The 15,311-nt window shown below is 46.1% G+C and overlaps 1 protein-coding gene across 1 annotated transcript in view; it reads right to left on the bottom strand.

The window, feature by feature from the left end:
- The window catches only part of TMC2 (transmembrane channel like 2), a 100,248-nt gene that overhangs the window by 66,846 nt on the left and 18,091 nt on the right, over positions 1-15,311 (bottom strand). Inside the window, exons 3-4 of the mRNA XM_006044877.4 lie at positions 8,421-8,739; positions 4,775-4,927 (exon numbers count right to left, since the gene is read on the bottom strand). Of these exons, the coding sequence (XP_006044939.2) occupies positions 4,775-4,927; positions 8,421-8,739 (472 nt within the window). The remainder of the gene's footprint in view (positions 1-4,774; positions 4,928-8,420; positions 8,740-15,311) is intronic.

Genomic DNA, 15,311 nt, shown 5'->3' with positions numbered 1-15,311 from the left:
CCATTCAAAAATTTTTAGTTACTATATTTTTTACTTCTAAAATTTCCAGTTGCTCTCTTTCATATCTTCTATTCATTTTCTGAGACTATTTCTTTATTTGTTTTGTGTGTTCATAACTGCTCAGTGAAACATTTTTATGATGATTTCTTTAAAATCTTTGTCAGATAACCCTAACATCTATATAATCTTGATGTTAGCATCTGTTGATTATCTTTTATCATTCAGTTTGAGATCTTTCTGGTTTTTGGTATGATGAGTGAGTTTTCAATTGAAGCCTAGACATTTGGGATTTTATGTTATGCGAGTCTGGATCTTACTTAAATCTTGTGTTTTAGCAGACCTCTTCTGACACTGCTTCAGTAGTGGGGGATGCTTCAGAAGGGGGATGCTGCCCAGTTACTTCTAGGTAGAAGTCCAGATTACTCGCTTGGCCCCTTTTGACACCTGGGACTGGGCTGGAGCTCCTTGTTACTGGTAAGTCAGGATGGGAGTTCAGGCTTCCACAAGCCTTCTACTCATATCATCCTGGCCTGAAGGTATAATTTGTTACTGCCTGGTTGCGGTGAAAGTTCATGCTCCCTGTGTGGTCTCCACTGACACCACAGGGAGAGGGAGGGCTTGCTACTACAGCGGGTATGAATGTCCCTGCTCCTCACTTGGCTTTCTCTGATAATTTATTGATAAGGGTGTTGGGATACCATGTTAAATCCTGGCAACAGAGGAAATACAGGCTTCCCAACTTGACTTTTGCTGCCAGGAGTGGGGCTAGAGATGTTTTTTGTTTATGGTGTTTGGTTGGAGAAGGATTGTTTTCATTGCCAAGTATTCTGTCTTTTCTGGTCCTTTGGCTAGAAACAGCAGACTTTTCTTGAGGAGTTTTTGTGAGTATCTGTCCATGTTTTGGGGCTGCCAGCTTCTCCAATATTCCCAGTACCCAGTTTGGATACATAGACAAAAAGGAAACCTAGAACTTGATGCCCTGTCATCCATTTGACCCTGAGGTCCTTAGCCAGTCTGCTTTCTTCTCACCACCTTTCTGAGTCTCTTATGTTTGCTTTACACATACTATCTGGGGTTTCAGTGGTGCTTCATGGGAAGACTATGGAGAAGTATGTCTATTGCATCTTTTTGGAAGTGGAATTCTTCAGATCTCTCTGAAGAGAGCAAGCACTTTGGCTAATTTTCTAGCACACTGGGTTTCTGACAAAGCTGAGTGACACACCTAATTAATTCTATGATTAAAGCAAACATCCCTGACTCAAGGGCACTAGAAACTCTTTTACCAACATCAACAGCCTGCCTTGTGCCATTATTAATGTGCATCACTAGTGAAGTCTCCTCTGATTCACCTTTGTTCCCCATCCTCATTTCTCAGGGTTTAGCACAATGTCTGGCACAAGATGTTCAACCATTAATAACAGCAATAACTACTATCTATTAATTGTACATTACATGCTGGGCCCTTAAATAAATATTTTGAATTTGTCAAAATAACTCTGAAGGTAGATAATATTATTCCTAATTTACAAAAAAGGGCTGTGAGGCTCAGAGAGGTTAAGGGAAGGAAGCCAGCCTGAGGGGGATTGAATAGCTAGTCAAATCACCCAGATATGGTAGAAGTGTGAATGCAGGCTTGCCCCAGTTCACTGCTGCTGCTCTTTATCCCTTACCACCCTTCTTCAATTGTCTACAACAAGTATGCCAAAGTCAGCCAGCTGCCTGAGTCGGCCAGAGACTGGGGTCCCCACACCATTGTTTCTAAAAAAAGATGTAGTCTGGGGATGCTATCTGCAGATCTGCAGTTGAAGACTTTATGCCAGAAGAGGAAATCATACAGGAGGCAAAGGGTGTATTCTAGAATGTCTAGGAATTCTAGAGAGGCAATTATAATTTAAGAGTGTAAGTTCTGGAGCCAGAATTCCTTAGTTCAAATTCTGGCCAGGCCTCTAAACTCACTGTGTGGCCTGGAAAAATTATTAGATTGCTCTGTGTCTCAGTTTGCCATCAGTAAAATGGGGACAATAACAATAGTATCTACATCAGAGGGTGATTAGGAAGATTAAATGAATTTTTACACATCCAGGCTCAGAACAATATCTGGCACATAGGGAGCATGCAGCAAATGTTGGCAAAATATAACAAAGAAAGAAATTAAAAGATGAATAAGACACAGCTTTGCAAACTAGAGCAGCCAGTCAAGTGAGGGATAGGGCCTTAGGGCTCAGAGAGGTGGTGACTAACTCAGCCTGAATGCAGGTAGGATCAGTAGGGACTTCCCTGCAGAAGCAACACTTGGCCTGAGTCTCAAAAGGTAGGACCTAGCCAGGTGGGCAAGGCAGAGGCATCACTGGAGCTGAGACCCAGAGGCTGGAGAGCCTGAGACTTGAGTCTGTGATAGGGAGCCTTGCAAGAGGGAAGAGGAAGGCAGGCAGGCTGGAGGAAAGAGATCACTATTGTCGGGAGGACTTGCTCCAGTGGGAGAGATGAGAGTCCTTTCAGCTTCTCAGGCCTTAGCCACTTCCCACACTGACCATGAGCAGGAACTCTGCCCCCAGGCCTGGAGGAGATGCAGACTTCTCCTCTGGGCAGCTCAGGGATTTTCATGGTCCCTGAGAGTTCCAGTCAGCTGGATATCTCATTTCCATAAACAGCAAGGTTGCTCTTTTTCCACTGTTAATAAAAGATGTGTCCCAGTGACACTTGAGTGGGGATGAGGTTCTGTTAGAGTGACAGATGGAAGGAGGAAGAACTTGGCCCTGGGGGAGCAGGAAGAAGAGACTCAGAAAAAGGGAGCTGGAAAGGCAGACAACCCACTGCCTGAAGCTGTACCTACCGCTCAAACTGTTGCTACCTGTGACTACCTGCTGCAGCTGCTAAGTCACTTCAGTCGTGTCTGACTCTGTGCGACCCCATAGATGGCAGCCCACCAAGCTCCCCCGTTCCTGGGATTCTCCAGGCAGAACACTGGTGTGGGTTGCCATTTCCTTCTCCAATGTATGAAAGTGAAAAGTGAAAGAGAAGTCACTCAGTTGTGTCCGACTCTTAGAGACCCCATGGACTGCTGCCTACCAGGCTCCTCCGTCCATGGGATTTCTCAGGCAAGAGTACTGGAGTGGGTTGCCATTGCCTTCTCTGTGTGACTACCTAAGTTTAAATAAGTTAAAATAAAACATAAATTCAGTTTCTCAGTTGTGCTATTTTCTAAGTGCTTACTAGCTACGTGTGACTGGTGGCTACTCTATAGTCATAGAGTTAGAACATTTCCATTATCTCAGAAAGTTCTGTTGGTCAGCACTGGCCTGGAGGCACTGTGGGGAGGCATTTCTTCCAGCAGCTGACTTTGAGAGAAGGTAATATTCTCAGGGCAGTGGTGGGTGTGCTCGGTCGCTCAGTCATGTTCGACTCTTTGTAACCCCATGGACTGCCAGGCTCCTCTGTCCATGTCATTTTCCAGGCAAGAATACTGGAGTGGGTTGCCATATCCCCTTCCAGGGGATCTCCTGACCCAGGGATAGAACCCACATCTCCTGCACTGGCAGGCAGATTCTTTATCATGGCACCACCTGGGAAGCCCTCAACCCAGTGGAGTAAGATCTATTTACGAGATTACTTGTCAGGGCCAGACCCCATTTGCATAGCCAACATCTTTGCTGTGCCTTGGAGACACAAACAGGCTGAAGGTCAAAATATGGCCACCAAATTGTTCTGTGATAAAGGGTGAGCCATTTGAGCAATGAGGAAACTCAGGTGTGAGAAGAGCTGAGAAAAATAATAGCTTTATATAGAGGGAACGAGGAAGGGAGTCACCCAATCTTATGGCAGAAAGATTGAGGCAGGACTTGGGGGAAGACAGTAAAATCAGATTATAGTTTTCTAGTAAAAACATCCTGCTCTTCTTTCAAAACTGCAGCAGAGACTGAAGAGCCATAAAATGAGTGATGAGCTGGCCAGTCATATGGAAACCAGGGAAGCCGCTGAGCTGAAAATAGAATTCAGACCAGGCAATATTTATGGAGCGTCACTGCAAGCTTGGCCCTGTGTTAGGCCTCCGGGACACAAGTGCAGCTAAGACAGCCCATCCCCCTGCTCTCCACACTGCAAGGGTGAATGTGTGACAAAGGGAGAGATTCTGGTGCTTAGAGAACTCAAGAGAGGTAGGAACTTGTTGAGGCGGGGGATCATAACCGCCTCCCACCCTACCACCACCACCAAGGAAGGCATGGGCTTCCCTGGTGGCTCAGATGGTAAGGAATCTGCCTGCAATGAGGGAGACCCAGGTTCGATCCCTGGGTCAGGAATATCCCCTGGAGGAGGGAAAGGCAACCCACTCCAGTATTCTTGCCTGGAGAATTCCATGGACAGAGGAGCCTGGCAGGCTACAGTCCATTGGGTCTCAAAGAGTTGGACATGACTGAGCAATTAACACACACACACATACAAAGAAGCCATGTCTGTTTGGTTGTAAGGGAAGCGCAGAAGCCACCAGATGGGGTGGGGTGTGAGACAAAGGGGTGACGAGGCAGTGGAGGTAGGGTGTAGCCCAAGGGCCATGATCCTCCTTGTCTCCTACTAGGCCTGGCTTGGTGCTAACCAATAGCAGGGCTGGTGGCCAGTCATGTGCTGGGGACAGGGGGACCGAAGCAGGGTGGAAGGGTGAATCCCCATTCTTGTTGAGCTCTTTTGGGTGGAGAGGAGAGGAGAAGGGATTCCCAAGCCCATTAGAGGAGTTGAGCCTTCTCAACTGGGAGAGCCCTGGCCAACTGCCACCCCTCACCTGAGCTCTGCCAGCTTCCTCGCCATGGGCCAGGGCTTGTTCCGCATGTTGGCGATCAGCTTCTTCTTATCTTCCACCTGCTCCAAGATACGGGCCAGCTCCTCCTCAGACAGAGACTCCCCACTGGAGGTGCTGGAGGCCACGGAGGATGACCTGGAGCAGAGGCGGGGTGGAGTGGTGGAGTGGAGGAGAGTGGGGAGGAGGGCAGGGTCCTCGGGGATTCTGTGGGATGCAAGGAGCCCCACTGGAGATGCTCCCAGCTGCCACCTTGCACAGGCCTGCCCTGCTCAGAACCCTCTGTGACTTCACCCACCTGGCAGAGGAGGCCACTACTCTTCCTGCAGCCTGGAGTGCCTTGAAGGCTGCCTCTCCAAACTCCATGCCTCTGAATCCTACCCACACAGACATCCTCACTTGCGTAGGGTTGCCCAATGGAAACGTATCATAATTTTAAAGTTTCTAGTAGCTATATTATAAAATAACATGAATATATTATTAATAATTTTAATAATACACTTCATTTAACCCAATATATTAAAATTTTATAATTTAAACATATAATCAGTGAAAAAATTATTAATGAGACAATTTACATCCTTTTTGTTCTGTCTTCAAAATCCAGTGTTCACCTTGTACTCACTGACAATTCAGACATGAAATTTTCATTGAACATATTTAATCTGTATTTGGATTTCATAAAATTTAGTTGAAAGAGTAGATTCACATATCTAAATTGTTTTAGACATACTTAAAACTTTTCTCATAAATGAATCAAGTGATAGAATATCATTTTCCTTTGATGTTCACATCTGCACTGACGAAACTGTCTTTTTTTGGGGGGAAGGAATGCTTTGGTTTAAAAATTAAATCAATCTCAAAACTACATCTGTCTGTCCAAGTAAATTTACTAATTCTTGGTGTGTGTGTGTGTGTGTGTGTGCATTCAGTGTATCCAACTCTTTGCAACCCTTTGGACTGTAGCCCACCAGGCTCCCCTGTCCATGGGATTTTTCAGGCAAGAATACAGGAGTGGGTTGCCATTTCCTCCTCCAGGGGATCTTCCTGACCCAGAATTGAACCTGTATCACCTGCATTTCAGGAGGTTTCTTTACCTGCTGAGCCATTGGGCAAGGCTAATTCTTATTTTAACTCAGTAGCATTAACATCAGATTAAAGTTAAATTGAATTAAAAGTTCAGTTCCTCAGTCATAGCAGCCACATTTCAAATGCCCAACATGTGGCTAGTGACTGCTGTATGGGACAGCACAGCTGCAGAACCCTTCTAGCTGGAGGGTGTGAGGACCCTCACCATCTGACAAAGACTGTGCGCTCAGTTGCCACAAAATCCAAGTTCTTGTCTGCGTGGTTCACAGCCTCCTTCACTCATAAAAACAGTGACTTTCAGCTGAGTTGGCAGCAACTGACAGAGGGTAAGGGAGGGGCTGGAGAAGGGTTCTCCTGGGTAGCCTGCTTAGCAAGTCATAATTGGAAATATCAGGATGTGGACTTGGGTTACCATGGGCTTTAGAGACCAGTTTGCAGCAGACTCTTTGAGTTTAGCTTCTGATCAACTCCTGAGGAGCAAGGAGAGGTCATAGGAATGAGGTGGAGAGGAGGGACCCTAGCTCTTGAATGCTAGGAAGCCTAGAGCACAGGGGCTTTCTGCCGTGCCTCACGCACACCCCAGGACATCTGCCCTTGAGTTTCTGTATAAGGTGTTCCCTCAGTTTGGGTGGTGGTGGAGGTGTGACATTCAGTCACTGTTCAAATTCCACCTGGTCTTCAAAGTCTTACTGAAATGTTTACCTTCTCCATAGAGGAACCCCAGCCTCCCAGCAGTACACTCTTCATCAAATCCTTTCTGGTATACATATTGCTTTCTCTTTTGTGCTGTGATGATGGCTCAGACTGTAAAGAATCTGCCTGAAATATGCAGGAGACCCAGGTTTGAACGCTGGATCTGGAAGATCCCCTGGAGAAGGGAATGACTGCCCACTCCAGTATTCTTGCCTGGAGAAGTCCATGGACAGAGGAGCCTGGTGGGTTACAGTCCATGGGGTGTCAAAGAGTCGGACACAACTGAGCAATTAACACTTGTGCTATGATAGCTGATAACCCTGTCTTATTTCCCATGTCAGACTGTCAGCATCTGGGGAAGAAGGCTGGATATTTTTCATCTCTATGCCCTGCTATGGCATGAAGCTGAAAATTGCACAATTGAGTCCTTATCTCTTACTTTGCATCTCCCTTCCAGACAGGAGACTTCCCTGGTGGCTCAGATGGTAAAAGCGTCTGCCTACAATGCAGGAGATCTGGGTTCGATTCCTGAGTTGGGAAGATCCCCTGAAGAAGGAAATGGCAACCCACTCCAGTATTCTTGCCTGGAAAATTCCATGGACAGAGGAGGCTGGTAGGCTACAGTCCATGGGGTCGCAAAGAGTCCGACACGACTGGGCGACTTCACTTTGACTTTTCACTTTCATGCATTGGAGAAGGAAATGGCAACCCACTCCAGTGTTCTTGCCTGGAGAATCCCAGGGATGGGGGAGCCTGGTGGGCTGCCATCTATGGGGTCACACAGAGTTGGACATGACTGAAGCGACATAGCAGCAGCAGCAGCAGCAGCAGGGGCAACCAGACAATAGACAAAAGCCCTAAGGGAGCCAGGGATGGCTGGCAGGGGTGATGGAAGAAATCAGTGGCCCCTTTTGAGGGCCTTAATTTCCCCTCTGTAAAGTTGGAGATGTACAGTGGAACACCTGAGTGAGAGTGTGGGCAAATAAGGTTTATTAGGAATGGGTGGAAGGAGTATCAACTCTTTGCCATAATCCTAGTATCTGTTTTCAAAGCCTCTTCACCCATTATCAATGAGGATTCTTAAAACATCCTGAGAAGTGATGCAAAGTAAAGTGGAAGAGGGAGGCAAAGAGAGGGAGATGGTTCATCAAAATTGGTAGTAAAAAAATGAAACTAAAATCCCAACTTGTTGATTCCATACACCGACTCTATCAGTTAACCCCCCGTGTGCCAATGCTAATAGAACAAAGGAAATATAGCAAATAAACCCCCTAATCCTGGAATTTCAGAGCTGATGGGACTCTTGAAGTTCTTCTAGATCAAAACCATATTTCACAGAAAAGGATGCAGGTCAGGTTGGGAAATGGCATGCTTAAGCCCTCTTATAACTCCTAAATTCAATTTTAATTTTTAATTTCCAATTTGAACTAGAAATTTAGAATTTTTAATTTTTAATAGTTAATTTTAGATTTCTCTCAGCTCCTCTTCAAGATCTGTAGTGAGTCACCACTACAGCTGAAATTCAGGAGATTTGGGATCTTGTCCCACCATGCCGCCATGTCACCTCCCCGTTCACAGCCTCCGCTTGCACCTGCCCTACTGGAGGGGTTGGGACAGCAGTGCGCAGGGCCACTCCACCTGGGATGAGTGTGATGCTCATCCCGGTTGGCCCCAGTGGTGAGCTGGGCAGGGACGAACGTAGAGGCAGAGGGAGGCTGGAGAGAGCGAGGGCCGTCCATTCGTGGGAGGGGGTAGGGAGGATGGCACCTGACCCTTACAAGGGAGGGAGCAGGGCTAGCAGGAGGGAGAGGGCGCATTGAAACGCGCCTGAAGTCGGGTCACAACACACCTGTGTTTCTTCAGCTGCTTCCACATCTCTTCCTTCCTCCGGACCTCCTTTTCCTTCTTTGAAGGAGCTCTTTGCTCCCTGAAGGAAGCCCTCCCATCCTTCTTCCTCCTCCCTCGGCAGGTCTTCTCTGCTGATCCCCGCTCCCGGTCCCCCAGCAGCTCCCGGCGTCCCCTGCGCTCTGCCTGCTTCCTCCGAGGAGACCCGGACCCCGGGCTGTCCCTGGCCCGCTCCTTCTGGCCTGGCTGGGCTCTGCGCAGAACTGGCGCCTTCTCGGCTCTATGAGGCCGCTTCATCGAGGGGCTCTTCCTGGACCTGTCACCTGTAAGGGCAGAGAATAAGTAGTTCTGGCCTCAGGGGCCTCCTCCCCAGGAAACTGCCCCCAGCAGTGAGAAGTCAGATATTCAAGAGGCTGCCTTTGAACTTCTCTGGTGGTCCAGTGGCTAAGACTCCTCGCTCCCAAGCAGGGAGCCTGGTTGGATCCTTGGTCAGGGAACTAGATCTCACCTGTCACAACGAAGAGTTAGCATGGCAACTAAAAGATCTTTCACGCCCACAACTAAGACCTGGTGCAGCCAAAATAAATAAATAAATACTTTTTTTTTTTTTTTTAAAGATGCTTCCTGGAGCTTACTGGTTCCAAAGGCTCTTTCAGATAGAGCCTCTGGTCTGGGGTGAGAGCTAAGGTCTCTCTCCCTGAGCAGCCGGCACTCCCACACTTTCATCTAAGCCTCAGCTAGAGACCCAGGCCTTCCTCTGCTTGGGGTGCAGTCCACTGGGGTCACAGCTGAGTCCTCTCCTTCTGCCCAGGGCCAAGGCCAAGCGTGGGCCTCTGTTTGGTCAGGCTGGACCACTGGCCCACTGGCTCCACTCTCCAGGAGCTGTCCCCTTATGTATCCTGCCTGACATGAGAGACAGGGCAGGTGTCAGAGCCTATCTTGCTCCTCAGCACTGCCCCAACCTTGATGCTGTTATTTTATTTTTTGATGCTGTTATTCTAAACCACTACTTTATAACACTGGCAAAACTCCTGGCTAAACAGAATTTGCTCTACAGTGTGATCTTTCTGCAACAGCTTGCCCAACCTCTTGTTTAAGCACAACTATCCTATCTGGGCATTTACAACATTAAACACCGGAAAACTTGTAATGAGGTTCTAGTATTAATAAGCAACCTCTCCATCACTTACTAGCAGGATGTCTTTGAGCCAGTCACTTAACCTCTCTGGGCCTCAGCTCATCTCTAATATGGGGATGTTACCACTCCAACAACTTGTTAATGAACATGACACAGTGACTGACATCTGAGAACAGACATCATTACTCTCATACTCTTATCCAGAAATAAGATCTTCTTACTTGTAAAAAGAACACAGGTTTGGAGCTAGGCCAGTCTGCATGAAAATATCAGTTCTATCTTTTACTTATCTCTGTGACCACAGATAAACTACTTAGCTTTACCGCACCTCAGTTTTCTCATCTGTAAAACGGCTCTAGTAGCTGCTATTTCCCTACATGGTTGGGTTAAATAGGAATAAAGGATCTGATTCATGGGAAGTACACAACAAAGGCCTCTCCCTTACTGCCCCTCCAGCCTGCCTTGCCACTTTTGTGCTCTAGGTGGGCACCTGGAACCCAACTGGCTGCAGAGCACAGTTTCTCACAGTTCACAGTGGCTCCCTACCCAGGCTTTTCTGCCTGATTATGACCAGGCTGATTTTCCCAACAGAGTTGTGAGAGCCCCAACTTTGGGCAAAACAGAACAGAGTGGAGTTTTGTCACCCAACATCCCCAGTGGCAGTCACATCAGTGATGGAGTCCAGGACAAGGAGTCCCAAGTTCTCAAATTCTTGCCTCTGTCCCACTCCCTTTCCAGCCTCTCAAGGTTGTGCATATAATGTAGCAGCCACAGAGAGTTTTCCTCACTGCTTCCCTGATCCCTGCGCTTTACATTCTGAAAAGCAAGCCACCCTCTGAAACAGCAACAAAAACTGGTCACTGGTGGATTTGGGCAGACTGAGCTGGGGATTTAGAGTCTGGGTATCTGAGCCTGAAGTCTTGTTCTGCTGGTTACTACCTGGGTAACTCTGGGCAGGTTGCCTAGTCTCCGGAGTCAGTTTCCTCGTGGGTATGCTGTTGGTGGTCTAACCAGATCTCCATTATCTGGCCACTGCATTGTTCCTTAGCTGCTCTGCATCTTGGCCCTGACAGTTCACAGCCTCTCCCTTTCCAAGGGAGCCCAAGGTTGATGGAAACCGTCTTGCTGGTAAATGCCTGGGAGTTTACATCTGACCCTCTCTTCAAGTCAGTTGACAGACAATTGCTAACTGATATGGAATACAAATGTCCAGTCCTCTGGCCTCCAGGCAGAGTAAAGCTGGTGGTTCATTCGTGTTCCAGGGCTCCCCATGGGATCAGGCAGAGGCTAGACTGAACACACATCTTTGCTCAGCTTCTTCCCTTGATCTGTCCTGCTTCCCTTACTGCTTATCTCCTGAGAACCGCCCTCAATAAATCACAGGCACAAGAATCCCCATCTCTTCCAGGGGACCTGATCTATCTATAGACACCTATCTCAAAGTATGGTAGGTAAATTCAACTGAAAAAATATGTCTACAAGTACGATATAAGCTGGAACATGCTGGATTTAGCAAGCAGAATTTACATACAGTTTCAACAAAAAACTACCCAGAATTCTCTTCTTGGATCTCAAGCTAGGATATTGTAGGATTCAAGAAGTACTGTGGTGAGTTTTACCCAGACCTGACAAAGATATTCTGGAGGAACAAACTTCTAAACTAGGACCTGAAAACAGAGTTTGTGTGTGTTGGGGTGTGTGTGTGTGTGCAGTGGGTGGGTATAGGGTAGGGTTAGGTAGTGAGTGGGTGGGAAAGACCCAGAAATATTTTAAGCAGAGAAGATATGGTCAGTTCATGCTTTTATAAAGGTCCCATTCGGTATTCAAACCCCAATGGAGAGAGTTTATTGATAAAGATACTTGGAGAAACTATAACCACAAAGGATACTGGAAAAATAATTGTTCTGCCTTGGCTAAGAAGACAGAGAAAATACGTAAGAAAATTAAATGATTGGGCTTCTGGGTTTCACACCAATGTGTAAAGAGCTCCATCCTAACAATAAGAAAAAAAATCTGAACGAACTAAAAAACAATTATAAATAGATCCATCAGAGAATTGGGTTTGTAGGGCAAGCTACTGTCCAGAAACTGGAGAGAGAGGCAGAGAATCATAGCTTATCTTGAGCAGAAGCCCTCCATGGAAGCCAGTACCCGTAGTGCTTAAAGGAAGAGTTGTTGTTCCACTGCTAAGTCGTATTCGACTCTTTTGTGACCCCATGGACTGTAGCCTGCTAGGCTCCTCTGTCCATTCGATTTCTCAGGCAAGAATACTGGAGTGGGTTGCCATTTCCTTCACCAGGGGATCTTTCCATCCCAGGGACCGAACCCTTGTCTCCTGCACTGCAGGCAGATTTTTTACTGCTGAGCCACCAGGGAAGCCCAAAGGAAGAGCATTCAGGGCTTATTTTAATTAGATATGGTAAGATACTCAGACACGGAAATGATCATCATGTACTTACAGATCCCAAGAGACACCATGCCACATAGGGCTACATGAGGCAGCAGCAGGTTCAGTCAATGGCAAGGTAGAGAGGAAGGATGTGGGGAAGAAATTTTATTATGGTTTCTAGGGAAAGGAAGGGGTGAGCCAGCATATGCAGAGCTAGGATTGGCTATTGTGAATAATTTCAGTGGGCCCTGAAGCATAGGGACTTTCCCTAGTTTTCTGGTAATAGGTCCTGGGTTGAATAAGGTAGGTGGATAGAAGTCCAGAGTATGAACTTGATAAGGAGGTGGTTGAGCTTATAGGCTCTGGGTTGGTGGGTCTGCATATGAAAGGAAAGCTTGCAGATGACTTGTCTGCTATCTCTAAGAATTAGCTAAAACTGGGAGGGGCTGTCTCTCCAGGGCCAGCAAAGCCTCAAGGTGTTATAGGGTCAGACTTTAGAAGATAAAAAGCATGGCTATTACTGGTAGGAATACAAACTGTAATTGATGAAATGCTGGAGGTTCAGTGTGGACTAACTTGAGAGTTAAAAACTGCAGGGTCCAGTCTTCGGAGGAGGTTCAGTTCAGTTCAGTTCAGTCGCTCAGTTGTGTCTGACTCTTTGTGATCCCATGGACTGCAGCACACCAGGCTTCCCTGTCCATCACCAACTCCCAGAGCTTAGTCAAACTCACATCCATTGAGTTGGTGATGACATCCAACCATCTCATCCTCTGTCATCCCCTTCTCCTGCCTTCAGTCTTTCCCAGCATCAGGGTCTTTTCAAATAGGTCATTTCTTCACACCAGGTGGCCAAAGTATTGGAGTTTCAGCTTCAACATCAGTCCTTCCAATGAACACTCAGGACTGATTTTCTTTAGGATTGACTGGCTGGATCTCCTTGCAGTCCAAGGGACTCTCAAGAATCTTATCCAACAGCATAGTTCAAAAGCATCAGTTTTTCAGCGCTCAGCTTTCTTCACAGTCCAACTCTCACATCCACACATGACTACTGGGAAAATCATAACTTTGACTAGATGCACCTTTGTTGGCAAAGTAATGTCTCTGCTTTTTCATATGCTGTCTAGATTGGTCATAACTTGCCTTCCAAGGAGCAAGCGTCTTTTAATTTCATGCCTGCAGTCACCATCTGCAGTGATTTGGGAGCCCCCCCCCCCCCAAAATAAAGCCTGTCACTGTTTCCACTGTTTCCCCATCTATTTGCCATGAAGTGATGGGACCGGATACTATGATCTTAGTTTTCTGAATGTTGAGTTTTAAGCCAACTTTTTCACTCTCCTCTTTCACTTTCATCAAGAGGCTCTTTAGTTCTTTTTCACTTTCTGCCATAAGGATGGTGTCATCTGCATATCTGAGGTTATTGATATTTCTCCTGGGAATCTTGATTCCAGCTTGCGCTTCATCCAGTCCAGCGTTTCTCATGATGTACTCTGCATATAAGTTAAATAAGCAGGGCGACAATATACAGCTTGACGTACATACTCCTTTTCCTATTTGGAACCAGTCTGTTGTTCATGTCCAATTCTAACTTTTGCTTCTTGACCTGCATACAGATTTCTCAGGAGGCAGGTCAGGTGGTCTGGTATTCCCATCTCTTTAAGAATTTTCCACAGTTTGTTGTGATCCACACAGTCAAAGGCTTTGGCGTAGTCAATAAAGCAGAAGTAGGTGTTTTTCTGGAATTCTCTTGCTTTTTCTATGATCCAGTGGATGTTGGCAATTTGATCTCTGGTTCCTCTGCCTTTTCTAAATCTAGCTTGAGCATCTGGAAATTCATGGTTCATGTACTATTGAAGCCTGGCTTGGAGAATTTTGAGCATTTACTTTGTTAGCGTGTGAGGTGAGTGTAATTGTGTGGTAGTTTGAGTATTCTTTGGCATTGCCTTTCTTTGGGATTGGAATGAAAACTGACCTTTTCCAGTCCTGTGGCCACTGCTGAGTTTTCCAAATTTGCTGGTATATTGAGTGCAGCACTCTAACACCATCATCTTTTAGGATTTGAAATAGCTCAGCTGGAATCCCATCACCTCCACTAGCTTTGTTTATAGTGATGCTTCCTAAGGCCTGCTTGACCTCACACTCCAGGATGTCTGGCTCTAGGTGAGTGATCACACCATCGTGATTATCTGGGTCATGAAGATCTTTTTTTTTTTTTTTTAATTTATTTTAATTGGAGGCTAATTACTTTACAGTATTGCATTGGTTTTGCCATATATCAACATGAATTCGCCACGGGTGTACATGTGTTCCCCATCCTGAACCCCCCTCCCACCTCCCTCTCCATACCATCCCTCTGGGTCATCCCAGTGCACCAGCCCCAAGCACCCTGTATCCTGCCATCGAACCTGGACTGGCGATTCATTTCTTATATGATATTATACATGTTTCAATGCCATTATCCCAAATCATCCCACCCTCTCCCTCTCCCACAGAGTCCAAAAGACTGTTCTATACATCTGTGTCTCTTTTGCTTTCTCGCATACTGGGTTATCGTTACCGTCTTTCTAAATTCCATATATATGCATTAGTATACTGTATTGGTGTTTTTCTTTCTGGCTTACTTCACTCTGTATAATAGGCTCCAGTTTCATCCACCTCATTAGAACTGATTCAAATGTATTCTTTTTAATGGCTGAGTAATACTCCATTGTGTATATGCACCACAGCTTTCTTATCCATTCATCTGCTGATGGATATCTAGGTTGCTTCCATGTCCTGGCTATTATAAACGCGCTGTGATGAACATTGGGGTACACATGTCTCTTTCAATTCTGGTTTCCTCAGTGTGTATGAAGATCTTTTTTGTACATTTCTTCTGTGTATTCTTGCCACCTTTTCTTAATATCTTCTGCTTCTGTTAGGTCCATACCATTTCTGTCCTTTATTGTGCCCATCTTTGTATGAAATGTTCCTTCGGTATCTCTAATTTTCTTGAAGAGATCTGTAGTCTTTCCCATTCTGATGTTTTCCTCTATTTCTTTGCATTGATCACTAAGGAAGGCTTTCTTATCTCTCCTTCTTATTCTTTGGAACTCTGGATTCAAATGGGTATATCTTTCCCTTTCTCCTTTGCCTAGGGGGCACACTTAAATGAGTTTTATCCCCTGAGCGCCCTAACAGGTTCTCACTGTGGAGACTGGAGAAAAATCCCTGGTGCTTCTAGCAGAGGGAGGAGAAAGTTGTTACTTTAAAACATGAAAAGTAACTCAGAGTGTCCTGTTCTCTTTAACAAAGGCCTATTGTGAGATAATGGAAAATGTGTATTGGTCTCTATCCCCACTTTCTGGCACAGAGGTCCCAAAATCTCTGTA

This window comes from Bubalus bubalis, chromosome 14, assembly GCF_019923935.1.
Source record: "Bubalus bubalis isolate 160015118507 breed Murrah chromosome 14, NDDB_SH_1, whole genome shotgun sequence".
Classification (NCBI taxonomy): domain Eukaryota; kingdom Metazoa; phylum Chordata; class Mammalia; order Artiodactyla; family Bovidae; genus Bubalus; species Bubalus bubalis.
The sequence above is the reverse complement of the archived record's forward strand: the minus strand, read 5'-3'. Positions and strand labels throughout refer to the sequence as shown.